Source organism: Vipera ursinii (genome assembly GCF_947247035.1).
Source record: "Vipera ursinii genome assembly, chromosome: 16".
Classification (NCBI taxonomy): domain Eukaryota; kingdom Metazoa; phylum Chordata; class Lepidosauria; order Squamata; family Viperidae; genus Vipera; species Vipera ursinii.
Genome location: NC_139529.1, coordinates 1,104,856 through 1,132,504, shown reverse-complemented (window position 1 = coordinate 1,132,504; position 27,649 = coordinate 1,104,856). Strand labels below are relative to the sequence as shown.

The 27,649-nt window shown below is 51.8% G+C and overlaps 1 protein-coding gene across 5 annotated transcripts in view; it reads left to right on the top strand.

Moving 5' to 3' along the window:
* The window catches only part of VAV2 (vav guanine nucleotide exchange factor 2), a 108,709-nt gene that overhangs the window by 77,421 nt on the left and 3,639 nt on the right, over positions 1–27,649 (top strand). Inside the window, exons 6-27 of one of the 5 annotated variants that reach the window (XM_083375291.1) lie at positions 1,225–1,323; positions 1,518–1,586; positions 1,809–1,909; positions 3,299–3,398; positions 12,359–12,454; positions 14,666–14,734; positions 15,033–15,119; positions 15,871–15,956; positions 16,989–17,121; positions 18,319–18,428; positions 18,703–18,804; positions 19,609–19,697; positions 20,336–20,352; positions 20,692–20,707; positions 20,937–21,064; positions 21,842–21,916; positions 22,196–22,248; positions 24,382–24,498; positions 25,090–25,177; positions 25,269–25,392; positions 26,809–26,895; positions 27,282–27,436. In XM_083375291.1, the coding sequence (XP_083231417.1) occupies positions 1,225–1,323; positions 1,518–1,586; positions 1,809–1,909; positions 3,299–3,398; positions 12,359–12,454; positions 14,666–14,734; positions 15,033–15,119; positions 15,871–15,956; positions 16,989–17,121; positions 18,319–18,428; positions 18,703–18,804; positions 19,609–19,697; positions 20,336–20,352; positions 20,692–20,707; positions 20,937–21,064; positions 21,842–21,916; positions 22,196–22,248; positions 24,382–24,498; positions 25,090–25,177; positions 25,269–25,392; positions 26,809–26,895; positions 27,282–27,436 (2,001 nt within the window). Of the gene's footprint in view, positions 1–1,224; positions 1,324–1,517; positions 1,587–1,808; positions 1,910–3,298; positions 3,399–12,358; positions 12,455–14,665; positions 14,735–15,032; positions 15,120–15,870; positions 15,957–16,988; positions 17,122–18,318; positions 18,429–18,702; positions 18,805–19,608; positions 19,702–20,335; positions 20,353–20,691; positions 20,708–20,898; positions 21,065–21,841; positions 21,917–22,195; positions 22,249–24,381; positions 24,499–25,089; positions 25,178–25,268; positions 25,393–26,808; positions 26,896–27,281; positions 27,437–27,649 lie in introns of all 5 variants that reach the window. The other 4 variants (XM_083375293.1, XM_083375292.1, XM_083375294.1 and 1 more) reach the window with 4 other exon arrangements.

Sequence of the window (27,649 nt, the reverse complement as noted above, 5' to 3'; positions counted from 1 at the left end):
TGCCTGTTCTCCAAGGTCCCTCTCCATCTTTCAACAGCTGGCCTGCAAGAATTTGGGAAATAACACGCGTGGGGGGCGGTGGGGAGAGAATCACCATTCTGGTAGAAGGTGCTGAAAGCACACCTTGCTCTGTGGTGGGTAAATAAAGACCTGATTCCCCCCTCCCTCCTGACAGTGGAGGATGGATCTCAGCTGATCTTTCTCGCCCTCCTTGGCGTTTCATGGTGGCACCCTCAAGTCTTGGGTGCCTTTGCAGAGTTCAGCCCCAGGCAGACGGTCCAGCTTTGGTCCTTGCTGAGGAGGACAACATAGGTTGGCCTTCTCATAGGTGCCTCCCCCGTCCTGAAGGCCACAGACACAGCAGGAAGTCAAGCAGGCAGGTGGGGTCTCTCAGGCCCCAGACTTGGGGGGTGGGGAGCAGCCCTTCCCCAGCCTGGCCTCAGGCTGTCCAACCCTCTTTCCGTCTTGGGGAATCCATCCATCTTTCAGTAGAAAGTAATTTGGCAGCAGCCTCTCTCTTCTAACGGATCTCTGTGAGCTTCCTGGAGGTTCATTCATCTAGATCCATGGTGGCGAACCTATGGCACGCGTGCCACAGGTGGCACGCAGAGCCGTCATCCCAGTCCTAGGCCTTCAGCTGGGTTTTATAAAACCTTTTCACTTTAGGCCTCCGCCGCCGTGTGCAAAAAAAAAAGGTTCAATCAATCAATTTCCACTTCTCGCGGGGAAAAAAAGATCTCGCAAAGTTGGAACTTTTTAGTCCCACCCAGTCTGCCGTGACCACCACAGCCATGCCCACCCTATTGGCCATGCCCACCCAATGGGCCACGCCCACCCGGCACACTACAATACATGGGTTTGGGGTTGCAGTTTGGGCACTCGGTCTCTAAAACGTTGGCCATCACTGGTCTAGATCTTCCTTGCCTTGCTGGGTCTTGCGGCTTTAGAAGATGCAGCCCAAGGTTCAGGGAGATCCTTCAACTTGATACCTGGCCCAGCATCACTGCCAGCCCCCCACGAGTGTTCCAGGGATGCAGATGGGGACCACTGGACGTCCATGTGGAGGTCCCTCTCTCCATCCCAGGGCCGTGTCTGCAGGCAGGGTGGGGACAGTCCCAGAGCCAGTTCAGAGCTGGGCTCCTTAGAGGAAAAGGCTTTGATCAGAAGGTTGGCCCCTCCCGCCCTGAGCGTTGGGGCGCCAATTTTTTATGCTGCTTCCTATAGAAAATGGGCATGACAGAAGATGACAAGAGGAACTGCTGCTTGTTAGAGATCCAAGAAACAGAAGCCAAGTACTACAAGACGTTGGAGGAGATTGAGAAGGTGAGTGAGGGTCTCTCTGAAAGGTCAGCCTTCCCGGGCAGAACTGGGTCAGCCTCTGGGCTCCTCTGTCTCTGGAGGGAAGATTTGCACAGGCTCCCGGCTGACTCTTGGAGTGGAGTTGCTTTCTGAGAGTGCAAAGGTCACACTTTGTAAACAGAAGGTGTTAGTTACCATGTTCTGCTTTGCTTTTGCAGAACTACATGAATCCATTAAGGCTGATCTTGACTCCACAAGACATGGAAGCCATATTCATCAACCTGGAGGTAACGTCCCTGGGGTTCTCTTCGGCTTTACTATCAAGGCTCTGGGCACTGCAGGCCAGCAGCTTCTGGTTTACAGCAAGCCTTGGGAACCAGCCGTATTTCCGAATGCTTCCCCCAGCAAATTGGGTTTTTTTGAACCCTGGTCAGTAATGACAAACCGTAATTTCTTTTTAAAGTATGTTTCAGATGTAAAATATGTTCCCAATGTTTTCTTTGTTTCAGGACCTTATTAAAGTGCACTTCAACTTTCTCAGATCCATTGATGTCTCCATGATGTCTGGTGGAAGCACCTTGGCCAAAGTTTTTCTTGAATTTAAAGAAAGGTAAGAGGGGAATTGAGGGGATCTGGGCTGGGAGGGGTGAGCCCCAGGTGCTCCTAGTGGCGAGGGTCCTGGGAGACCGTTCCCAAGATGGAGGTATGATGGAGGTATGACACCATGTTGTAGTTCTGAAGGAAACCAGAAGACCCCGGACGAGGGACACAAAGCAGAAAGCTCCAGTCTGCCAATGTGGTGATGGAACTGTGAGAGGTTTACATCTCAGTGTTAAACTTCGATGGGCCAGCATTTGTTCTTGATTCGGAAATTAATAGCCTGAATGCTAGCTAGTGCATTTACGGGGCTCTCCTTTTTGGCCAGGAAGTGGCTTTTAAATAGAGATGGCAGAGCTAGGGAGAGAAAAATTTGAAATGCCTTCATCTCTCGTAAACTGCCTTGGAGAAACCCTATTTTGAAAATGAGGGATGCCATTTTCCAAGAGTTTTTACTGAACCACACGTTCCAGTTTTTCTCTCAAGAAATAGAACGCCTTCAATGCTAAAAAGGTCCTTTCAATCTGCTGTTATTCTTTGCTCATTTAGTGTCCAGCTGTTGCTTCTGTTTCAGTAGAAACTGTTAAGAGCCACGAGAGCCTTCAGTTGGTCTTATGGCCAGCTGCAGACATGCACGTAGAATGGAAGCCTTGAACATTCCGTGTGGGATCCACTTCCCAGGGAGAAAATGAGCACAAGAATTGTACTTGTGGAAAAGACATGACATTCCTAAAGTTTGGAAAAAGGCCACGCCATGCATCTCAGCTGCATTGCAGAGGCTGCAGCAGCAGGAACACACATTTCAGATTTTTAGAAACGGTCGTTCCTGTTTATTCTGCGTGGAATCTTAAGTCCACCTTAAGTCCGAGGAGGCATTTCAGGAAAGATCCAGAGCAGCCCAAAGAGCACCTGGAGTGGGCTTGGCCTTGAGGGGCCGAAAGACGTGGAAACCAGTCTGGGCCAGGAGCCCAGTTCAAGTTCAGTTGCAAGGAGGGAGATGAAGTTCTTGATGGAAAGAGCCATAGGGTGGCACCCACGACCCGGCAGCTTTGCCAGGCAGCCGGCCGGTCTTGCCGAAACAACTGAAACAAAAGTGCTGCAACCTTGCACTTCCAACTCTCCTCCTTTGGGCCACGTGTGGGATGTTGCAGTGCATGTAGAAAGTGGGGGGAGAGGGGCTTGCCTTGTTAAGCCCCCGGTGTCATATAGGCACCCACAGCACTCACACACACACACACCCCATGCAGATGCCACTGGGGCTTCCTGTCCGCGAAGATATTTGAGCCCTCGACTCCTGCCCTGAGCAGCGCCGTGCTCGACGGCCTCAGCGACGCATGGCGGCTGCAGGGCTGCAGGGCTTGGGAAGAGGCACAACGGCCCCTCTCGCTCTGCTTCTTTGTAGGCTTTTGATCTATGGCGAGTACTGCAGCCGGATGGAGCACGCACAGAGCACCCTGAACCTCCTCATGGCCAGCCGAGAGGACGTCCGGCAGAAAGTTGAGGTAAGTGAGGGCTAGAAAGCAGAACCATAGGGCACTTTTTTTCCTTTCTGATATTTCATTCTTTCTGTAAAACTGCCCAGGCTCTCTAAATTATTATTATTAGTAGTATTTACTAAATTTATATGCCTCCCATCTTCCCTGAGCAGTGAGTCTTCTCTGTTTTTCCTCTGTCTCATGGCTGCTTAACCAATGAAGAAAACCCATCAAAATAATAAGTTTATGAAAAGTAATTTATTAAAGGAATGTGCCTTCCAACTCCCAGCAACTCTGGGTGGTTTACAGTTGTGAGATCATTTAAAAAGGAAAACAATTTTAAAAATGGAAACAAAAAACAAAATAATGGCAAGGAAATAAACCCGGGGGGGGGAAAGAAAGAAAGAAAGAAAGAAAGAAAGAAAGAGAAAGAAAGAAAGAAAGAAAGAAAGAAGAAGAAAGAAAGAAAGAAAGAAAGAAAGAAAGAAAGAAAGAAAGAAAGAAAGAAAGAAAGAAAGAAAGAAAGAGGGAGGCACCTAGTGAAGAAATAGCAGAATGAAGGCACTCCATGAAAAGTGAAGTCAACCACTATGGTGGACTGAAAATCCGGTGAGTAGACCTGCTCCCTGGGTCAGTCGGAGTTCTCCCGCTCTCTTTGGGGGTGAACTCTACAACTTCCACTCCCTTCAGGATAGTTTCACAGGCTCACCGTGGTGGTTTTGCTGGTTTGGGGGCAGGACCCTGAGTCGCCTTCTGGGCTGGCAGCTCAGTGCCCTTCCTTCCCACACCTGAAGCAGCCAGTGGATCATCAGCGTGGGCTCTGCTCACGTGGCCCCAGTTTGGGGGCCTCTTTCTTTTCAGGGGGGATCTTCACATATTCAAGGCTCGGCCGGTATCTGGATCAAGCCAGGTTGATTTCCACTTCCTCTGCCAGGACATACTAGCCATGGAGGTTGTGTGTGGGGGGGGGGGCACCTCTGGAAAGGCAGGTGTTGTAGACCTCATCGCTTAGCCCGTCTCAGAAACATCCAATCAAGATGTCTTCTGCCACTCAGTCAGTCGGCAGGCCAGGTTACAAAACTGCTGTGTGTACTTGCCCCCCTTCCGCCTGATGGCTTTTATGCGATCTCTGGCTTTGTGATTGGCTAGAGCCGTGCGGGCGAATCTGTGGCACACAGAGGCTTCTCTGTGGGCACACGCGCCATTGCCCCAGTCCTAGGCCTTCAGCTGGGTTTTATAAAACCTTTTCACTTTAGGCCGCCGTTGTGTGTGCAAAAAAAAAAGTTCAATCAATCAATTTCAACTTCTCATGGGAAAAAAAGATCTTGCAGAGTTGGGATTGATTGAACTTTTTAGTCCCACCCAGTCTGCCATTACTGCTGCAGCCACACCCACCCAATGGGCCACGCCCACCCAATGGGCCACGCCCACCTGGCACCCGACGATACATAAGTGGGTTTTGGGTTGCAGTTTGGGCACTCGGTCTCTGAAAGGTTTGCCATCACTGGGCTAGAGGGTCTTCAAAATGCTTCCAAAGTTCAGCCATGAGACGGTTGAGGTTTCCCAGCTCCAAGGCGTCATCGTTGTGGAGGGTGACCAACCATTCAGCTGCGGCCCCCTCTAATGCCATGGTCACACACCGCCCCTCAGCCCCTTCGGTGGGTATTTCTGGATCATACTCTTGCTTGTATGTCCAACACTTGTGCCGGGAAGAACTCCAGTTGCTTTGCGTCTCCACTGAACTTTACTCCCAGAGCTGGTGTCCTGCATCCTCTGCCTTGCTGGTGCTGCTCCTGCAGCCGGGGCAGTCTGGGCTGTGGGGCCGGGCGCTGGGAGCGTGGCAATTGCCAAAGGTCTCTGCATTGCGGTGGCAGAAGTAGTTGCCCCCTCGCTTGCCATGGCTGGAGTTGGCTGGTCAGCAGGATGTTCTAGCCGGGCGAGGGCTTCATGAGCTTTCAGACTACCAAAAGCCCCCTCGGGAACTTTATGGCTTGCTCCGGCATCGAGTCCTCTCGCTCTGGCTCACCTGTGCTCGATTTTTTCTCCAGCTCCTCCAGCTCCAGTCGGGTCTCTCACCAGCAGCCCCCCCCCCCCGAGTGAATGTCAGTCCCATGGGTTTCTCTTCACGTTCCTTTTTCCAGACTCCGAGGGACCGTTGGGGTCTTGGTGGGTTGTCCTCTTCCAGCCATCTGGATAGATCTAGCCCTCCAGGAGGGGGTTTCGAGGATGCTTCCCCCAGCCATTGATCTCTTCCTAGTTGCTCCCTTCGGCCGACATCGTTTCCACAATTCCCACGGTAGAGGCAGTTTCCTCTCTGGCTTGGCCACAACTGCACAGCTGGCTTAATGTCAGACCTGCCCCAGTCCGACCCCTTAGGAAAGAGAAGCCTTCGACTCCATTTGGTGAAAGCAAAGGTTTTTTTCACTAAGATCTTGGTTTTAGTAAAGTCAAGCCAGGTCTGAAGTCCATGCTTGCTGGATACAAAAATAAGGTGTAGGTTTGCCCCCCTAGCCCATCCCTTCCCCCGTGACCAGTCCATTTCCAGCCAACTGGAGCTCATCAAGACACATTTGGGGGTAATCCGCTTATTTCTCAGGGTGCCTGGCCCTGGGATGCTGCTCTAGTCCTTCTCACCTGCCATTCCCCCCTCCCAATTTCCTCTCACAAAGCTTTATTGCCCTTTCATCATTCCTCCCCCTTCTTCCCCTTTTCTTCATCCTGCCCCTTCTTCATTTGATGGCAGGATGCCTGTGAGGCGTCAAGCCGAACCAGGCAGAGTTGACAGAACTTTATGCAAAGCACAGAAGAAAGAGCAGAAGAAATTAAAGGCAAAAAAGAGGAAAGGAAATGGAGCTAAAACTACTTTTCACCAGAACCATATTCCACAATGTTTTTTCTACCGCACGGAGAATCCGCTTCTTGTATTGTCTTCTCTTCAGGATCTCCCAACTCATCATTCCCACCATGACTTTGCCACTCTTCTCCTTCCTCTTGGCCCGTTCGTCTTCCTTCCTGTGTCCTCAGATGTGACATGTTTAGCCTCTTTAGGGCAGAAGGATACAGAGGTTTTCTCATCCCAGTGCCCAGAAATGAAACTCAGATATCAGTCAGTGCTCCCAGATTTAAATTCTAGCCTTTTTCTTCTGTCCTGAGTCAACAGACGCTCAGCCATTCCCTTCGTGGCCTTGAAAAGCACTTGATTGGTGCTGACCTAATGGAACCGTCTTGCTTGCGACTGGTTCCTACCCGCTGCCCTCCTCCTTTCTGCTGCCCACGCTGGCTGAGGCGCCCCTGGTGCTCTCCGAGCTTGGTGGTTTTTACAGATGTTTCATCACCCAAACTGGGTAACATCAGCAATGCAGCCAAGCTCAGAGAGCCCCAAGGAGCCCTCGTCTCAACACTGAGCTACAAACATTCTCCTCCAACACTACTTTCTAAGCAGTCCATTCCCACTCCACTCAGCCTCTGTTCTTCCTGACAGTTCCCTCTACTTCCGCTTGGCGGAGTCACTTGATTGGCAGATGGGCGGCTATTTCAAAGGGACAGATCAATGCACAGGCAGAAGCGCCCTCTTCCCCCATTGGTGCAGTCAGTGACGCTGACCTATCAACTTGCCCCAGGCCAGCCGGGCCCTCCCACTGCTTTGCCATTTGCCTGCTTTCAAATGGCTTTTCCCACAAGGCCATAGGCGCCATAGTTGCGTGTTATTATAACTCGGGCTGACCAATGCCATTGTGGGCCCTGGATTGCGAGGCCAGCAGCCCCCTCCCAGTAGCCTTCTGTCTTCTCTCCTAAACTTACGGAGAAAAGGGGGATCTCTAGGCTCTCTCCCCCACCCCTGAAATTCTGGACCAGCAAGCCCCAAAGACAGGTGTGGCAAAGGGGATCAGGTCAGCGGAGTCAGGGCAAAGTCTTTGCATCTCTCCCAGGGCCGGGGTGGGGGGTGGGGTGGGCGTTCTCCAGCAAAACAAAAGAAGCAGGCTGAGCCTTTGCAGGCTGGTGAGTGACCCTGAAGACCCTTCTGGGCTCACCATAGGTAAGCATCTCTGCAGCTCGGCCTCTTTCAAAATTTTATTAAGATTTGCGTTGTTAATCTTTGAGTAATTAAAGCTCGTGACACAGTTTGCCTTAATCCCATTCAGGTGCCTTTTATTTGATCGCTTTTTCCTACTAAAAGCCATAATTTTTGTTTTATGTCATAATTGATGCTCAGCTGCTGCTTGAAAACTGCCAAGTAAATGCTGCAATCACCTCTGCAAATCAATTTGCACGCAAGGAATTAGAAATGGATAATTAGAGCATAATTACAATGTAGCATGTCAGTTTTCTTGGACAATGGAAACCACATGCTCTTTTAGGATGCTGCTCAGAGATAGGAAATAGTATAAGCATCCCTGCCTTCTCGAAAGGGCCCCCCCATTGGTCTTCAGGCTTAAAAATGGCCTCTGCCTCTGACTAATTTCCACTCCAGCCTGCCACTTAATTTATTTCGTGCCCAGATCAAACCTTAAACTGCCGAAGTGAGCTTGCCTTTTTGGCTTTATCGTTGGCCAGAAATAAATCACTTTTGGTGCATCCTACTGGTAGTAATGGACAGGCCAACACATTGGCCAGACTGCGTTTCTCCACATTCACACAGCAGCCTCTACTTGAGCATATTGGACTTACACTTAGGCACGCCCACAGGGGAGATTGGATCCCTCTGGCGGGCTCTCTTCTGGGATTACGAGGACCTGCCACTGCTTTGCATTCTCTGCCGCTCTCCTTTTGAAGGGCCTTAAAGGGACTTAACAGACTTTAACAGAGTGAGCGCCTGTTACTCGTCCCAGCTTCTGCCAACCTAGCAGTTCGAAAGCACGTAAAAATGCAAGTAGAAAAATAGGGACCACTACGGTGGGAAGGTAACAGCGTTCCGTGCGCCTTTGGCGTCTAGTCATGCCGGCCACATGACCACGGAGACGTCCTTGGACAAACGCTGGCTCTTCGGCTTTGAAATGGAGATGAGCACCGGCCCCTAGAGTTGGAAATGACTAGCACGCATGTGTGGGGGAACCTTTACCTTTTTTATTAAATGGAAAAGCTTGTCTCACTGAGTTGTGGGCACTCCATCACTGGAGGTTTTTAGAAGAGACTGGACAGTCACTTGTCTGAGATGGTATAGGTTCTCCTGCTTGAGCGGGGGGCTGGACTAGAAGACCTCCAAGGTCCCTTCCAGCCCTGTGACTTATTCCACCAGCAAAGTTCCTGGTGGATAGAGGTGATCTCAATAATGGTGCTGAGTTCAGGCAGCAAGAAAGAAACAGTTTGGAGGAGAACGTGTGGCTCAAAAGCCAGGAGCAGGGGGAGAATCTGATCTGTTATTTGCCACCATGTCTATGGTGTCAGTCGTCTGATGGCTGACATTTTGTAATCAGTGCCTAATGTCTGCAATGCGTATTTTGCTTTTCCAGAGGTTGGACAATTTTGCTTTTGGTCTCTTCAATCTGGACTGGGATGTATTTACACAGCATATTGATGGTGCTAAAGACAGAATTACAGAATTCAGGTTCTTACCACCAGTGTTATTGGATAAATTTATGAAAGTCCAAAATCCTTAGAACAGAGATTAATCAATCTTAAAGAACAATAAAAGGTAAAGGTAAAGTTTCCCCCGCACATGCGTGCTAGTCGTTTCCGACTCTAGGGGCCGGTGCTCATCTCCGTTTCAAAGCCGAAGAGCCAGCGTTTGTCCGAGGACGTCTCCGTGGTCATGTGGCCGGCATGACTAGACGCCAAAGGCGCACGGAACGCTGTTACCTTCCCACCGTAGTGGTCCCTATTTTTCTACTTGCATTTTTACGTGCTTTCGAACTGCTAGGTTGGCAGAAGCTGGGACGAGTAACAGGCGCTCACTCTGTTACGCAGCACTCGGGATTCGACCTGCCAAACTGCCAACCTTCTGATCGACAAGCTCAGCATCCTAACCCACTGAGCCACCGCGTCCCTACCCAAACACCATATTGCTTCACAAATACATGTATATACCCCAACCTCTACCTTTAACCTTTCCTCTACCCTATTCCAAGTCCCCTTTTCCCTACCTTCTTTGCTAACCCTATAAAACCAATTAAAAAAATTTCAAAACAAGAAAGAAAACCAAGATCATGGCATCCGGCCCTCTCAATTCCTGGCAAATAGACGGGGAAGAAATGGAGGTAGTGACAGATTTTATTTTCCTGGGCTCCAAGATGGGGACTGTAGCCAAGAAATTAAAAGACGCTTGCTCCTCGGGAGGAAAGCCATGGCAAATCTAGCCATCACACTAAAAAGCAGAGACATCACCCTGTCAACAAAAGTGCGTATAGTCAAGGCTATGTTCTTCCCATTTGCAATGTATGGCTGTGAAAGCTGGACCATAAAAAAGGCTGAGCACCAAAGAATTGAGGCCTTTGAACTCTGGTGCTGGAGAAGACTCCTGCGAGTCCCTTGGACTGCAAGGCGATCAAACCGGTCAGTCCTAGAGGAGATCACCCCTGACTGCTCTTCAGAAGGCCAGATCCTGAAGTTGAAACCCAAATACTTTGGCCACCTAATGAGAAGGAAGGACTCACTGGAGAAGAGCCTAATGCTGGGAAAGATTGAGGGCAATAGAAGAAGGGGACGACAGAGAATGAGGTGGCTGGATGGAGTCACTGAAGCAGTAGGCGTGAGCTTAGATGGACTCCAGAAGATGGTAGAGGACAGGAAGGCCTGGAGGAACATTGTCCATAGGGTCGCGATGGGTCGGACACGACTTCGCAACTAACAACAACAACAACAACAACACGGTGGGAAGGTAACAGCGTTCCGAGTGCCTTTGGTGTCTAGTCATGCCGGTCACCTGGCCACGGAGACGTCCTCGGACAAGCGCTGGCTCTTCGGCTTTGAAACGGAGATGAGCACCGGCCCCTAGAGTTGGAAACGACTAGCACGCATGTGCAGGGGAACCTTTACCTTTACCTTTAAAGGGACTTGATTTACTTCTTTGTAATCCCTGGTCAGATTGCTCTGGCCCTTCTTTCCAAAAGCCTATCACAGTTGGGGAAGGGGGCACTGTCAGGTAAATATAATTCAATGTGAAATTAAATCTCCCTCTTTTGGGAGATATTTTTGGGCACCTTCCTTGGTGCCATGTCAAAAAAGGTGTCAAATCTTACCAAAAATATTGGTGGTAGAATCCTGCAACTCCTGTCTGTAAAAGACGCTTCCTTCCCAGTGTCAGGAGAGGAATTATGTCTTCGGTCTAAATGTCAGAAGTGTGTCTCCTGAGTTCCCAGGTGCTGCTTTTCCTGGCCCGGCAACCAAAATGGCAAAGTGAATTCGGGGGGGAATTCGGGAGCAATTCGGGGGGGGAGGGGTCCGAGTACCTTGCAGGGAGAGCTGTGGGTGGCAGATGGTGGGACTGATCCCAGCTGCTCCGGGTTCATCCTATTTCCACCTTTCTTTGAGCACCAGAGATCTGCTCTTCTCTGGCCCTGAATAAATCCTGCTCCTACTTTGCTCCTTCAACAGGCCTGTCCTTCCTTCCTTCCTTAGACTTGGAGTCAGGGTGACGCACCTGGTTGAAATTAGTCGATTAGACTAGTCCCTTTGCCCAAGTTGGGATTCACAAGCTTCTCTGATGCTTGTTGCTTCCCACACTGGATGCGCTCTGATGATTTGCAGACCACAACCTGTTCGCCAGAGATATGGCGCTGCCAGAAATTGCTCCTGGACACAGTCTCCATTCTTTGACAGCGCAAACAGGAGTGGACAGCAACTGGACTGTGCTGGTTCCAGATAAATCTGGCCCAGAATAGAACTGCAGCTGAGAGCCCTGTTTAGACTGCAGTTTGATACCTGGATACCTGGATCCTAAATTTGGGCTTCTTTCTACAGAAAGCCTTAAAGTTTCAGTTCATTAAAGGTAAAGGTAAAGGTTCCCCCGCACATGCGTGCTAGTCGTTTCCGACTCTAGGGCCTGGTGCTCATCTCCGTTTCCAAGCCGAAGAGCAAGTGCTTGTCCGAGGACGTCTCCGTGGTCATGTGGCCGGCATGACTAGACGCCAAAGGCGCTCGGAATGCTGTTACCTTCCCACCGGAGTGGTCCCTATTTTTCTACTTGCATTTTTACGTGCTTTCGAACTGCTAGGTTGGCAGAAGCTGGGACGAGTAACAGGTGCTCACTCTGCTACACGGCACTCAGGATTTGACCCGCCAAACTGCCGACCTTCTGATCGACAAGCTCAGTGTCCTAACCCACTGAGCCACCGCGTTCATTAGGACTTCTTAAATTAGAACAGACTTCTAACAGTATGGAGAGAATTTATCACAGTTTTAATTTCATTTTGTGATTCAAATTGTACCATCTGCTGCTCCTCATACTTGTATTCTGCCTAGAATTGAAGAGCTATTTTTAGGGGGGTTTATATGCAATATAAAAATACATGCATATCTGCAATCACTTAATGAAATAGTGAAAATCCAAAATCATGAAAACCCCTTAAAACCTCCTCTTTAATCACCCGATCCTATTTTTTTCTACTGTTTTATCCTTCTTGGGGTTTTTTTCTCTTTTCTTTTTATATCTTTTCTCTTACAATGTTCAACAAAATATATTTTTGGAACTCAGCCAAAGGTAAAGAAAGAGAAAAGGCCAGTCCATTTCTTAGGAATTGTGGCCTGCCAGGGCCTGGGTGGGACCTCAGCAGGCAAACAGTGCAGGTCTGGGGGGGACACAGGGGGCCCCTCCCTGCTGCAAGGCCAGATCCAGGAGCCCTCTGAGTTGGCTGGGTCCTGGGGCAGGTTGGCCACCTGGGCCGCTTGGCTGCTTGGCCTCGGACAGTCTGTCTTTAGCCACCAGAGATGGCTGCTGCTCTTGGTCCAGGTATGCCAGCAGCATTGCTGCTCCCACAGACGGACCTTCATTGGAGACGAGGGGGGCGAGGCGAAGGTGGGCTTCACGGCTCTTTTGTTGCTCTCCTTTCAAGGAATGTACTCTGAAGGTCCAGGAGGGGAAGTTCAAGCTCCAGGACCTGCTGGTGGTGCCGATGCAGAGAGTCCTGAAATATCATCTTCTGCTCAAAGTGAGTCGTTCTCCAACTTGCAGAGGGATGGAAACCCAGATGCATTCTGCAGTGGGCAGGTGGGCTTCAGTTGCTCTCAGTGCAGAGCATCCCAGGTGAGAATTACAGAATTGGAAGGGATCTTGGAGGTCTTCTAGTCCACCCCTCTGCTCGAACATGAAACCTTATACCATTCTGGACAAATGGCTCTTCAGTCTTTGATTGAGCACCCACAACTTCTGGAGGGGAGCCATTCCATTGATTAAGTTCTAGATTGGATCTCTACTTGATCAGTTTCTACCCATTGCTTCTTGTCCTGCCTTCAGATGCTTTGGGAAATAGGTTGACCCCTTCCTCTCTGTGACAGCCCCTCAAATGCCATCATGTCACCCTCGTCCTTCATTAGACTAGACGTACACAGTTCCTACAACTTTTCATTGTACACCTGACCCTCTGGTCCCCTAATCATCTTTGTTGCTCTTCTTTGCACTCTAGTTTCTAGTCTCTCAACATCTTTTTTATATCATGGTGCCAAAATTGGATGCAGCTGTCAGAAGCCACTCCAATCCACATCTTAGGAAAGAAAAACTCTTGGAGACAAGATTGTCCAAGCAGGAACTTTTACTAAGACATAGATGACAGAGGATATAATAGACAGGATCTGAAAACTGTCTCACAGATCGATATTTTTAAAGTGTCCTCGCGCAAAAACGCCACCCCTAAGTCTATTTGGTCAGTTCCTGATCAGTCAAGTCTCAGGTGTCCAAATCCTTGTGGGAAAGGGAGAACCATCAGTCCATTCACAACACAATTACTTCCTCCCCTTCACATTCCATCCGGAGATACAAGCCAGAATTCCCCCACCCCCTTTCTTAGTTGTTCGTAGTTCAGAGGGAGAGGGTTTCTTCCACTCAACAGGCAGGCTGAATAAACAAAAAGTTACATCTAAGGGAAAGAGATGGGACAATAAACTCCCTTGTCTTCTCTTTCCTCCTTGGGAATGGCAGAATCCAGAAAGGAGGGGTGAGATTTGGGTTTGCACAGAGAGGGAGTTAGAAATGAAATATAAATGGATTCTGACAGCAGCATTCCAAGTGTGGTCTTATCAAGGCATTATAAAGTGATAAAGTAACACTTCACATGACTTTGGTACTTTCTCTTTGTTGATGCAGCCTAGGATTGCATTGATTTTTTTGGCAGCAGCCTAGATCTCTCTCACAGTTAACTATTGTTGAGCCAGGTACCACCTATTCTGTACTTGTGCATTTGATTTCTCTTGCCTAAGTATAAACCTTACTTTTCTCACTTCTGAAATCCATTTTGTTGGATAGGGCCCAGTGTTCAAGTCTGTCAAGATCCTTCTGTGCTTTGAGCCTGTCTTCTGGAGTGTTGGCTATTCCTGCTAGCTTGGTGTCGTCTGCAGATTTGATGAGTTCCCTTTTTATCCTCTGATCTAAATTATTTATGAAGGTATTGAAGAGTCTGGGCCTAAGGCAGAACCTTGGCTACCCCACTGCTTACTTCTCTCCACATAGAAGTAGCTCCATGAAGGACTACACGCTGAATGCGGTTGGTCAGCCAGTTGCGAATCCATCTGGTGCTGATGCTTTCTATCCCACAGTTTTCTCTCTTGCCAAGAAGGCTGTCTTCTGCTTTGTCAAAGGCCTCACTGATGTCCAAGTAAATTATGTAAACAGCATTTTGCTGTTTACTTAGTCACTTTCTCAATGAATGCACTAATGTCTGGCATGATCTGGCTTCGGCTTCTACAGCACAGATTGGGGCATCTCCTTAATGCCGATTCCAGTTGGATTGGTAGAGCCAAAGAGATGCAGAACAGTCAGCCCCACGCTGCCCACATGGCCCTTGGAGCCCAGATGAGATCCTGAGCCTGGGCCTCCTCTGGCTCCACTTGTGCCCCCCTTGCCCAGGATTCTCCCCAGGGCAAATGCTTTTGATTCCACCCAGAAATTAATAATGCAGTTATTCTCAGAAACCTTGATTAATTCTGGCTCGTTCACTTAAGCTTGCACCAAAACATCTGATGCTGCTTGGCCACCCCCAACGGCCATTATCCTTGGGACAAGCAACTCCAACACTTCTTTCTTAGCAGGGCCTCTCCTGCCACCTACTCCAGAGGTCTTGAACCGCTCGCACGGTGAGGTGGAGTAGGAAGCAGGCAGGCAGGCAGGCAGTGGCTATGGTAACCCAGGATGGTGGTTTGTCTTCTAGGAGCTGCTCAGCCACTCATCCGACCGGCCAGAGAAGCAGCAGCTGAAGGAAGCATTGGAGGCCATGCAGGTGGGGTCTTTTTGGGATCACTGAACAGAGGCATGGCCCGGTCTCTGGCAAAGGACTGCTCTCCAAAGCCCCTCCCCCCAGTTTTTCTCAGCCTGGCATGGCTGTGCTCCACTTCTGCCCTGGGGGGTGGGGGGGCTGGGAATTGAACAGGCGCCCTGATGCTGCTGGGCAAGGGAGGCTGAATGCAGAAGCAGGCCTGTCTTTCTGCTCTCGGAGCGGATCCCTGCCTGGCGCTTTCTGCTTGCGGTGCCACTGATGAGCCACTTCAACCAAAAAAAGCCTGCTGTTCATTTTTCAGGACTTGGCCATGTTCATCAATGAAGTCAAACGGGACAAAGAAACACTGAAGAAAATAAGTGAATTTCAGAGTTCCATAGAAAACCTGGTAAGATCAAAGGAGTAGCCTTTGGCTCTTGGTGACCAGCGGCAGAGAGGCCTTCCCAGTCTCCTCTCGGCTCTGGACGTGCTGCGTTTCTGGCCGTCCTGAAGGCCAACAGGCTCCTCGTTCAGGAGATTGGCATCCCATAATGGCTGTTGCGAGGCAGTGATTGCGAATTGGCTCAGCCAGCCGAAGGGCACAGATGACGTCAACCAGAGCAGGGTCCAGGGTAGGACCCAAATCTCCGCGGCTAACTCGCCATGGGCCAACTTGCCATGGGACAATTCACTGCGGAACAATTTAACAATTCTATTTATTTTTTTAAAAAAAATATTTTAATTTTTGTCAATCTCATTTCATTCTTTCCCTCCTTTTCCATTGTTTAATTTAATTGTTTAAATTAATTGTTTAATTGTTCTATTGTTTAATTGTTCTATTCCACCATTTCTTTGTTATTAATATAGCTGTTGTCTGGCAACAAGTTGGCCATGGCAAGTTATCCCGCAGCGAGCCGGCCAGGGCGAGTTGGCCGTGGCAAATTGTCCTAGGCCACCCTCCCCCTGCGTTCTGCTCTTGCCCAGAAGTTAGCTTACCTGCTCACAGGTCTGCAGAGCTGGATTGCCCAGCACCCCCGAAGAGGCTTCGCTGCCCTCTAACCCCAGAAGTGCCCTGTGCCCCCCTCCTCTTTGACAGCTGAGGTGCCACTTGGAGCCCTAGTGGGTAGCTTTGCGCTTTTAACCTGTCGCCTTTCCCACAGCCGGTGAAGCTGGAAGAATACGGGCGGCCCAAGATTGATGGGGAACTGAAGGTCCGGTCCATCATCAACCACACAAAGCAAGATCGGTGAGTGAGCAAAGCAGTGAAGAAGGAAAAGCCTCTTCCGGGGGTCCTGGCTGAACTGAGGCCCTGAGAGCAACGTTGGTGCAGCTGGCTGAGTTCCCATGACATGTAGGCTTGAGTGGGTTGACTTCCAGAGGCAGGAACCCCACCCACAGCACTCCGTGTAGCAAACCAGGGATGGCCAGCATGTTGTATGAATGAAGGCAGCTCCCTCCCTCCCTGGCCCACCTCAGTCCTGGAAGCAAATTCCACTTTTGTGCATTTGCCCCCTCAGCTCAGACCCTGCTCCCCTTGTGCCAGGCCCACCTGTCCCCTCCTTCCCCAGGACCCCCTTTCCCTGCTAGAGAGCAGCAGCAGATGCAAGAGAGCTGACAGAGGTCCTACCTGCCACCCCTGCTCTGCCAGATGGGTTGAGCCCACCTGGCGGCCTCTTCAGCAGCTGAACTCTGGAAGTGGGTTCAAAGAGACGGACCTTTTGCCTCCCCTTCCTAGCATTAAGAGGGAAGACCCCTGCCTTGACTCATCTCCCCACCCCCCGCCAAAGCTGGACTGAAGCAAAAGGCGTCTGCTGCCTGTTCTTCTTGGGGCCACTCGGAGGGTGATGGCTTGCCCTGGGCCACCAGCCATGTGCCGAGGCCCCCAGGTGCTCCTGGCCCTGCGCTGAGCCCCATGGCAGGCCAGAGGAGGTGGCTTTTAAAGGGGGCCCAGGAAGAGAGGAGCAGGAGGGCTTGTGGGGGGAGATCTGGCTGGGTCTGTTGGAGATGCAGAATCTCAGGGGAGGAACTTCCCTTGGCTGGGACTGGCAGGCAGCCACCTGCAACTTCTTGGGGCCAGAAGTTGGGCACTCTGGCCAGAGATGACAAACCCCCTTGACCAAGCCTCCAGGTGGGACATCTAGGCACAAGCTGCCCCCTTTGGCTGGCATGGTTCTCCCGGTCCCTGGAGGAGGGGAGCCCTTTCCCCAAGGCCCCGGGGGAGAGGGAATGTGCAGACACGGTTGTTGAGTCCCGGTTTCCTCTTCTGATTCTGGGACAGGTATTTGTTTTTGTTTGATAAAGTGGTGATTGTCTGCAAGAGAAAAGGCTACAGCTACGAGCAAAAAGATATCCTTGAGCTGCTCTGTTACAAGATGACCGATGACCCCACCAACAACAAAGATATCAAGAAGGTGGGTGAGGCAGGCGATCCCTTCTTTTTTCTCGCTTCATGGCCAACACTGGGCACTGCAAGGGGGGGAGAGCTGCAGCCGCTGGAAGCACCCTTGGCACCTCCTCTTGTCCCCCCGGGGGCAGCCTAGCCCGAGTGTGCGCAAAAGAGCTGGGCTGCTCAGGCTGTCCAGGGGCTGGAAGCCGTTGACCTCATCATTCTCCACTGGCCTGGGGGTATCCTTGTGCTTCTTGGCCCCTTTAGAGAAATCACAGTTCCATCACTGGGGGGTGGGGGTGGGGTTACCAGGATGCCTGTGTCCTCTGGCAAGCTGGCAACTGCCCGTCTCGCACCATGTTCACCACGAGGAGAAGCCCCTTTCTGGTCAACAAGGGTTCCCACGTGGGCAGTTTTTGCTTGAAGCAACGAAACCCAGTCCCTCTTTCATGCCAGTTTTTCCCCTGCATGACGGAACCCCTGTTCTTCTAGGGGCCTTAGCAGGAGGAAATTCCTCCAGCTCCCCACGCTCTGGAGGGTGCAGATGCAGAAAGAGGCCTCCCCATTCGTTCTCCAAAGAAATAAACATCTGGGCCACCTGGGACTGGGGGCCATGGGGAGGGGGGGAAAGGGGGGCTTGTTTTAGAGTCTGAACAGGTGGGATTTGGAGCTTGTTGTAACCAACTGTGTCTCCTCTTCGCTTCCTTCTGCTTCTCAGTCGCATGGAAAAATGGTAAGCCGTCTCTACCAATTCCGGCCCTTTTGTCTTTTGCTGCTGCTGTAATAATCCTAGACAGGGCTGATTGGGCATCGTCGGGTGGGCTGCACGAGGCCTGCAGTTTACTGCAGGAAGCCTTACAAGCAGCCCTGTGAGGTAGGCTTGCCCGAGGAGGGTGAGTGGAGCAGATGGGACTAAAGCATCTTTGAAGGAGAGGCAGCCTCTTTGTGCTGCTGGCGAGACAGGCGTGCTGGCAAAGAGAAGGAAGGTGAGCCCTCCCGGAACTGGCCAGGAAATAAATAAATAAAATAAAATAAATAAAAATAAAATAAAATAAAACCCTTCTGGCCAGGAATGGAGGGCCATTGGCCAAGCTTGCTGCCTCGGGGGCTGCAATTCGGCCACCCAAGGGGGCCTCCTAAGGGCAGCTTCAGGGTGGCGCCATGGCTCCCCCCAGCCCTGCTGGCGTCTGGCTTCATCCAATCCCCCTCTCTTTCCCCACAGTGGTCTTATGGCTTCTACCTCACTCACCTTCAAGGCAAACAGGGATTCCAGTTTTTCTGCAAGACGGAAGAGATGAAACGGAAGTGGATGGAACAGTTTGAAATGGCCATGTGAGTGTCCGGGAGCTGGGTCCTGGCCGGGCCCAGATCAGAAGGCTGAATGCTCAAGACACAAGCAGGCCTGGCTGGCTCTTGCAGGCGGTCTTGACACAGGTGTTGGTACATGTACTAAGTGGTGCCGCCTGGCCTGGCCCTGACCCAGAGTGCAGGGCTGAGCACCAGAGGCCCTCAGTGCACAGCGGACCCTCTTCACAATGTCTCCAAAGAGGAGCTGCGACCTGCTTTGCCTGGCCTGAGCTGAGTGGCGCTCCTTTGCTTTGCCCAGATCCAACATTAAGCCCGAGAAAGCCACGGCAAACAACCACCAGTTCCAGATGTTCACCTTCGACAAGACCACCAACTGCAAAGCCTGCAAGATGTTTTTAAGGTGAATGTTTCTCCTTCTCCAGGTACACACAGACTCCTCAATCGCTGCTGCTGGTTTTACTGTAAAGTTTTACTGTAAAGTTGCATCATTACAAAAGGTCTTGCAGCTGCCGTGCAACAGGCAGCCTTGGAGCCGTACAGCTCTGGGGCTGCTTGCCACACGGAGGCTTCTTGGCACATCAGAGCAGGGGAGTTCTTGCTCCAAGCAGCCCCCGAGCTGCAGTGTGGCAAAAAGCACCTGCTTCAGAGTCCACCCCTTCCGGTGCCCCCCCATCAGCAGCTTACTGTGTTGCTGGGCAGGGTCCCTCCTGGCCACGGCTCTGCCACCTTCCAAGAGCCACGCCTGTGTGTGCTGCCAAGGAAGCGGTACTTGGTCCCCCAGATTGAGCAGAGAATCTTTGCCTGGACTCTCCTCCATCCCCTCCACCCTGGAAGTCTGGTGGGCCTCTCATGAGCACAGGTTCGAGGGGCTTTTGTCGCACCCTGGCCTGAGGTCACCAGCCTGTTTGCATGGCCGGAATGCTAAGCCCAGGGAACGGGATGCAGGCGAAGACCACAAGGAAAGTCAGCCGGGGGGGGCAGCAGGAGGGGCAGTAGTAAATGTGGCCGAGCTCAGTTTTTATCACGGGACTGACCTCGGAGTCTGAGCAGAAGGGTTTCCCTGCATCTGAGGAGAGGCCTGGGGAGCCCACAGGGGCCTCCAGGTATCGGGGCGTCTTCCCTGCTCCTACTCCAAAGGGTGCAGTCTCTCGGGTGCAGCTCCAGGCAGGCCTGCTGGGCTAGCAGCATCTCTCTCCTTCTGCAGGGGCACCTTCTACCAAGGCTACCAGTGCCTGAAGTGCAAGGCAGGCGCCCACAAGGAGTGCCTGGAGGTCATCCCGCCCTGCCAATTCAGTAAGTGGTCCAAGCACACGGTGCTGGGGTGGCTGAAAAGCCTCTTGCGGCCAGCCAGCCCAGAAAACAGAGCAGTGCTGTGTCTGCTGCCAGTTGTCTTAGTGTCCCCAGCTGAAGCAGAGAGCCTGGGCTGTCCACTCCACTACCCCAGGAAAGTCTGGTGGGCCACCCGTGGGGACAGGTTTGGGCAGTGCTCTCCAAATCAACACGCTTTCCTGCAATAAAAGGGACGATTTGCTCCAATGGCTGCCTGTTGATCCTGGTAGAGTGGCTGAGCCCCCCCCCCGGGCAGCTTCCTCCTGGGGGGTCCCTGTCAACCTCTCGCCCGTCCCAGAAGGGCAGAGCAGCTGCAGAGACACATCCATTCTGCAGCTGTTTAGAGGATTTTGCATGTCACAAATCGCTTTGAAAAATACATTTTGTCCTCCTGCAACATCACCGTCACTTAACAAACATATTTGTATGTGAAAGGGCACCCTAAATTTTGAAGGTGAGGAAAGGGGGAGAAGGAAGAATTTGGAATGGCAAGAGGGGGATTCAGGTGGTCATGAGATCTGTACGCAGAAAGTGATGGGACTGAGCTGTTCCTCTTAGGTGCTTTCTCCACTAACCAGCCACTTCTTCATGTTGCTTTCCAGGTTCTCCTGCTGAGCAGGTAAGCAGTGCGGCTGTCCTTCCCTTCCCTCTGAGAAATGAGGCAGGGAGCAAGGTGCCCGAGGAGGACATGGGGGTCACCTTTCCCCCACCCCTTTCTGAGAAGCGAGGGCGAGTCCTTGGTTGGTCTTGAGATGGGGTTTCTCCCCCTTTTTTGCCCCAATTTGAATGCAAGGGAGGGGGTGGGGCCAGCAGCTCAGAATCCAAACTGTCGCATCTCTGTAAGACCTTTGCTGTCGGAGGGGCTGGGGGGGGTCAGTTCTAAGAGCAAGACTAGCTCCTGGTGTGGACAAAAGCGCTCCAGGAGATCTGAAACTTCTTTCTTTTTATTTCTGGACAGGAAACACTGAATCTAGGTAAGTCATCCCCTCCTCCCCTGCCTTCTCCTCCTCCTCCTCAGCCTCCTCCTTTACCACAACCTCCACCTCCTCCTCTGCCTGCTCATCCACCACTTCCATCTCTGTCTCCTCCTCCTCCTCCTCCTCCACCACCACAACCTCCTTCTGGGGGTCTGCAACCATCCTTTGCTGCCAACCCCTGCTGAGAGATCCGTCAAGGCCCTTGCTGTTCCTGGCTTCTTTCCAGGTCCTAAAATGGTGGCCCTCCAGAATTACCATGGCAACCCAGCTCCACCAGGGAAACCCGTGTTAACTTTCCAAATGGGCGAAGTGATTGAGCTGCTCCGAGGAGAACCCGACTCTCAGTGGTGGGAGGTGAGTGGATCCTCCAGGAATGTGCAGGAAAGACGAAACCTTCCTCGGCTGGTTATCCCTGGAATTCAGCTTTGGACATGCCAGGCATTTTAACGAGAGCCTGAAATCCTTCAGCTGCAACCAGGAGAGAAGGAGATGCTGGCTAGGACAGGACCCTCCCTCCCTCTCTCCCTCTGCTGGGTTTATCCAATAGCACCAGCATTGGGGGCAGGGAGTTATCCTGCCCTGTGGGGCCCAGCCCCCTTGGCCAATCTAGGATCCTGCTCTGCCATCCGCCCGGGGTGAACTCAAGTAGCCCTGCATCCTGGCTTGCTGGTCCAGCGGAGCCTCAAGTCTCTCGGATCCCCCATTGGGTGCTGCTGCACCAAACAGGAGGAAGCCCAGGCTAAGCCCCTTCCCCATAGAATCGGGTCACCTCTGGGTGGCTTGCAAGACACGTTGGTTGAAGAGGTTCCACACCCCAGGCTGTAGCTTACCAGGTTGCAAAGCAGAGTTGGAAACCAGGTTGAAAAGCAAAGCAAGGTTGTGAGAACTCAGGCCTTAGGACATTTGCTGAGTCAGCCTATCACATTAGCATGTTCCCATGACAGAGACCCCATTGTTGCCTCTTGTTGACTTGTGCTGAGGGTTGAGAGAGTGAAAACCTCCTCATTTGGGAGAGAACAAAGAAACCTAAACTCAGAGTGGACAAAGGGAGTCCATGGTGCTGGTTCTTCCTTTAGACCCCTGCCTGGCTTTCCGCCCCACCCTTGCAAGGGACTCTTCTCTTTCTTCCAGGGGAGACTCGTCGTGTCCAAGAAATCTGGCTATTTCCCCAGCTCGTTGGTCAAGCCTTGCCCAGTGGACGCCCGGGTAAGGGTCCTCGAGGCAGGGAGCTGCAGGAACCACATTCAAAGCTATGACCCCCCCCCTCACCCCCCCCCAATGATCGAGTGCCTGGATTAACAGCTGCCGCATTCAGCGGCTAACCCCTTTCTTTTAGTTCAAGGACCGGTTCCCTCCTCCTGGCACTGGGGGTCTTCTGTCCCACTGCCCACAGCTCAGACCACCCCTGCATGGGTTGCCTTTGGGAAGACTGGCGTTCATTAGGGTCCCCCCCACCCCAAATCACAACTTTGTTCTCTGCTGCAGCCTCCCAACAGCCGCCCTCCTTCACGAGAGATGGACTATTCCATATACCCCTGGTGAGTTGGCTGGGCTCCTGATTTGGAATCTCCTCACTGGTGAAGGTTGGGGGGAATTCAAAGTGAGTGGGATGCGGGGGACAATTTCTTGCTCTCCGTTCAACATCGTTCTTTGAAATAACTAGCACTCCAGCTGTGAGGAATAAAATGGAGACCGTCAGCGTGAATAGTCTCTCTCCAAGCCCCATTGTCAATGTTCCTTGGAAGAGCTCCCCAAATTTGGAGAGTCATATTTGTGGAATCCTTCCTTGGTTTTCTAAAACTTTCCCAGTTGCACCTATGAAAAGGAAAAAAAGCTTCTGAAAAAAATCCCTCTCTGTCCTGTTCCACAATGTCTCTGGGGGTGGGGGGTTCTGTGCAAGCGGCCGGCAAGCCTGTGCGCGCAACGCCCTTTATGCAAGCAGCTTGTAGGTGCACCTGCCCCTCACGCAAATGGAGCACGCTTGTGCTCGCCGGCCATTTCCACGGCCCAGTTGCAAACCCCTCATGGCCCACAGATTGTAGGGCTTTTTTCCCCCAAGTCTTGTTCAAAAAGAATAAAATAGCTTTTTCCCTCAAAGGATGCTGGAAAGGCTTCCTTTGCGTCAGAGCCTCTTGTAACTTTTGATGTGCTGTTGCCTCTTCATCCAAAGGGGGGGGGCGGGGAGGGATTATTGCTGTGAGGTACATGACAGCAGAGGACAGAAGAATCCTGAACTTGAAGTGGCTTCCTCGTCGTTTTGGGGTTGAACCACTTCTGGAAGTTGTTGCTTGAAGCCACAATCTGGTGTTGCCTGAAGTCACAACCTGGAGCCATAGGACAGGCTGTCACTGCTCCCCAAATTTGTAGAGGTGCACGATTTCAGATTGAGGGGAGCTGGAGAAGAACAAGTGGCTGAGGGGATTGGAGTAGCGGGAGCTGTGACGGGGAAGACTGAGGGCTCCGGGGGGATTCTGGCACGAGACGCAGCTCCTCCCAAGGACGTCCCTTGTTGGTTCCTCACCACTTCCAAGGAGATTACCAGCGGAGGCGAGGTTCAGCCTGGGCCTTCCCTTCATGATCGGATGCATGATTCTGATCATACCATTTGTAGCTGATTCAGAACGGAAATAAAATTTTAATTGATTTTGCTAGCTTAAAGAATGGCTGAAATTAAGAGGATATAATTTAACAGAGATGGATACCAAATTACTAGCTAGGAAAGAAAAATTAAATGGAGAAATATTGGATGTAGTTGGTTCAATATGTTATTGATGAAACAATCCTGGAATGATAGTTTATTGAAAATTAAATATGAGCCAACTGTGTGATGTGGCTGTAAAAAAAAAAGAAAAAAAAGGCAAACCCAGTGCTGGGCTCCATCTGTAGCACTACGGATCCCATGAAGGAGTAACTCCAGAGTTGCTTCTTGGTCAGATCTCCGCTCATTGGTGCTACCCAGTTCTGTGTGCTGAGCTTCAAAAAGTATTCAGAGAACTTAGAGTCAGAGAAGGGCATTAAGTAGGCATCATGTGGGGAGGTTGAGCCTTGAGAAGAGAGAAATTAAGGGATGGGGGGAACGGAGCTTCTGAAATACGTCACACTGGAGGAAAAAAACTGGTTCTCTCTGGTCACAGAGTGCAGGCAGTGATAGGAGAATCTCCTAAGACCAGCTGGACAGTAAATTCAGTGATTTGGAGGGATGGGGGGGGCTGTCCCCTGAAGGAGGGACTGAATTACTGCATGAATTATGGGTTGGATTCAGGCCTTCCATTCCAACTCTGGGGGTTTGTGAGCAAGGCAGGGCTGAGATACGGAGCCCTATAACGAAGGGTCATCGATGGAAGAGAATTTCTGCAGCTCAGGGTTGATCTGGGCACCCTGAGCTGGCTAGCAGACCTTTCCCGACCTGATGAGGAAAGACATCGGTGCCTCCAAGGGCTCCGCCATGCCAGACCTTATTTTGGAGCCATCCCCAAAGCCCTGCGGGGCCAGGGATACCCGGCTGCTGAGGGGGGGAGGCGGCTGCTTCTGCCTCTGAGGCTGAGCCCACCTTCCCAACTCCTCTCTCTGCATCAGGGGCCTCCCTGCAGGCTGCTGCAGCTTCAGAACATCCAAGGGACATCTGAGGGATCTAAGGGGGAATCTTTCCTAACCCAGAGGGTGGATTTTAGGTTTGCAGGCAACATGGAGAGGCAGCAGACAGACAACCTCCTGAAGCAGCATGTCAGTGGGACCTACCTGATCCGGGAGAGGCCAGCAGAGGCCGAGCGTTTTGCCATCAGCATCAAGTCAGTGGCTGGCTAAGGGCAGTTTCTCCCATCCCTGGGGGGGGGGCACACAGGATCTCTTCCAAAGAACAGGAGATGGGTTCACACAGCCCTGCTGGACCCCAGCTAGCTTCCAGACCTTTCCTGTCTTCATATTCCAAAGAGTTTCCCATAGCTTAAGGGGTGGTCCTGGGACAAGCACCCCTTTCCAACTGGCCTGGCATGCCTTGCAAACCTCTTTCATTTGGACTTGCTGAAGGAGAGTTCTTGTTTTTAGAGTTTAGCAGAGATAACTTTTCTGCTTCCAATAACTGGTCCAAAATTAGTCTGCATCGCGGTCCTCCTTGGGAGGCACATTCACATCTTAAGCCCCCAAGGGGTGGGGGGTGCTTGGCCCCCAGGTGGAGGAAGCCTTCAATTGGGCCTCCAGCATTTCAGCATATGGGGCACCCACACCAGATGGGACCTTTGGCTATTAAAGTCCGGCCAGTTTAGGCCCAACTCTTTGCCAGCCTCTCCCCACGGGGCAAATCTGGAGGGTGATGGTGGGCTGGGCTTTTCGGTAGGAAACAACCCTGCAATGATCTGAAGCCTCTGCCCTCTCCCTTGCAGGTTTAATGATGAAGTCAAGCATATTAAAGTTGTTGAGAAAGATAACTGGATCCACATCACAGAAGCAAAAAAATTTGAAAGCCTCTTGGTATGGTATTCTGGGAAAAATAAGTCTTGCCTTGAACCTGACCTTCCTGGGGGCTTCAAGGGGCTCATTGGCTTTGACTTGTCTTCTGCAGGAATTGGTGGACTACTACCAAGGCCATTCTCTGAAGGAGAGCTTCAAACAGCTGGACACAACCTTAAAGTATCCGTACAAATCCCGGGAACGCTCTGCCTTGAGAACCTTAGTTCGATCACCGGGTAAGGGCTGTCTCTGCCTGCTGGGGGTCACAGAACAGGTGGAGAGCTTGCAAAAGGAGCCCCCCCCTTTGCTTGCACAATCCCCACGAGCTGGTTGCTCTCCGGTTGGCCTGAGATCTGGCTGCCAGCCAAGAAGCCCCACAGTGGAAAGACTCTTGCTATGGGGATGGGACTCCCAGGCCCCCCAACCTTTCAAAGCCTCCCCCAGGGCCCCATGCCTTTTCACCCAGAGCGGCCGCCATTGTGGCTCAGCCCAGTAGGGCAATGGGTCCAGTCTAACCAGGATTGGCTTTTTGATCAATGGGTTGGAGGGATGTATTTCCAACAAACCTCTTCCTTTCCACCCCCCAGCAGACCCCCCCCCCAGCCAGGAGGGGCTGAGAAAGAGACAGCAATGCCCCCACATTCCTCTTGGGAAGCTTATCTGCAGAAATGCCAAAGAAATTCTAAAACTGTCCTGAGGCTGAAACAAAACAATTTAACGAATCGGACTTTATGAAAAAAACATTGGAGTTGCTTGGGAAGGGGGTGGGGTTTTGCCAGATATCTGAGCCGTGCTTGGGAGAAAGTAAATAGCTCCCCCACCCAGGAGAAAGCAGGAATTCCCCCTCCTCCATTGTGCTCTCATGCAAGCACCAAATTTGTGCAGGCTCCCCAACTGACCACAAAGGCCTCCCCCTTCCCTGGGTGAGGGGTGAGTGATGAAGGGGCCGGTCTGAGTGTGGACAAGCAAGTGGCCTCTGCATGACCGAATGAACCAGTTTTTTATGACTCGGGCCAGGATTGCTGGGTGGTCCTGTGTGATTCTCCAAAGCTTATTTTGATGAGGAGGAGAAAGTCTGTGGCTGACACCGATCCTGCATCCGGGCTTTCTGGGCAGGGGGGCTTCCAAACATCCTCGGTGGTTCTTTCAGATGCTGCCCACTTGCCCTGAGCCACGCTCCACGGTCCAGCTGGCACTTGCCTGGGCAGCTGCCTCTGAAAGCAACCCGCCATTTGGTGCTTTAAGGAAAAGGGCAAAATCCTTCCTGCGTGCTGAGTCTGCTGGGCCTGCTCCTCTGGCGCCTTCCCTGGCCCTGTAGGGGCCCCCCAGGATGATGTTTTGCTTACTCCCGTCCGAACAGGAGAGAGCCTGGCTCCCTCTGCGAACGTCAGGCCACAGTGGGGTCTTTGCCTGGGCAGGCGGTGGTGGGAGAGACTGCCCGGGGGCACAGGGGGTCGAGTGGCTGGCTGGCCAGCCACGCAGACCAGCTCTGTCTGCCCATTAGGTCAAAGAGTGAAGAGCCATGTGGTTTGCGGGGGGCCTTTGCCCTGCCTTGCTGATTTCTCCCGTTTCATCAATGTCCCCCTTTAATAATGTCTTCCCCCTCCCCTTTCTCCTGCTGCCTCCATTTCCCTCTAACTTCTTTTCTGCAGCTGCCTGTGCTTCCTACAATTTTTCCTTTCTCAGTCCTCAGGGCCACCACTTCACTTCTCAGAATCCCTCCACTCCTTTTTGGTCAGGTAGATATAGTTCTCTCTCTGTCTCTCCATATAATATATACAGTAGATGAATCATATCTATGTGCATGCAAAGGCTCCCATCCGTTTGCTGAAGGACAGCGACACCTGCTGGTCGTCTAAGAAAGGACCTGGCAGATCATCCGCCAGCTCCTAGTCCAACCTTGGCAGGGCAGCTTAAGGGCAGCTGAGAAAGGCTCCTTGCGGCCAGAAAGGCTAAAGAGGTGCCCAGGTAGAACTTGGACCACCACATTTTAGCCAGAAAGAAAAAAAGGCTGGAAGTCGCGGAACGTCCCGACGTTGCTCTTGCCTGACTTGGGACATGGACAGGTCATGCCACGGGAAGCTTTTTCACTCTTCTTCCTTTTTATCTCCCCCCCTCCCCCCAGTCTTCACTCCTCGGGCCATCGGGACTGCAGTGGCGAGGTACAACTTTGCTGCCCGGGACATGCGGGAGCTTTCCCTGCAGGAAGGGGACGTGGTGAAGATCTACAGCCGGATCGGCGGGGATCAAGGCTGGTGGAAGGGAGAGGCCAATGGCCGAGTAAGTGGCCCCTGGAAGGTGCACGGCCGGTCACTTTACTTTCTGAATTGGGGAGGGGGCATCCAGACAAGGAGTGGCGATGCATCCAGCTGAGCACCAGGCCAGTGCCGGGCCTGCTCTCTCAAGCCCCCTCAGTCATAGAAGCCCCCCTGGCCTGGTCCCGTACTCCATCCGGGCTGCCCCTCCATCCTCACGTTCTGTCGTGATTTCTTG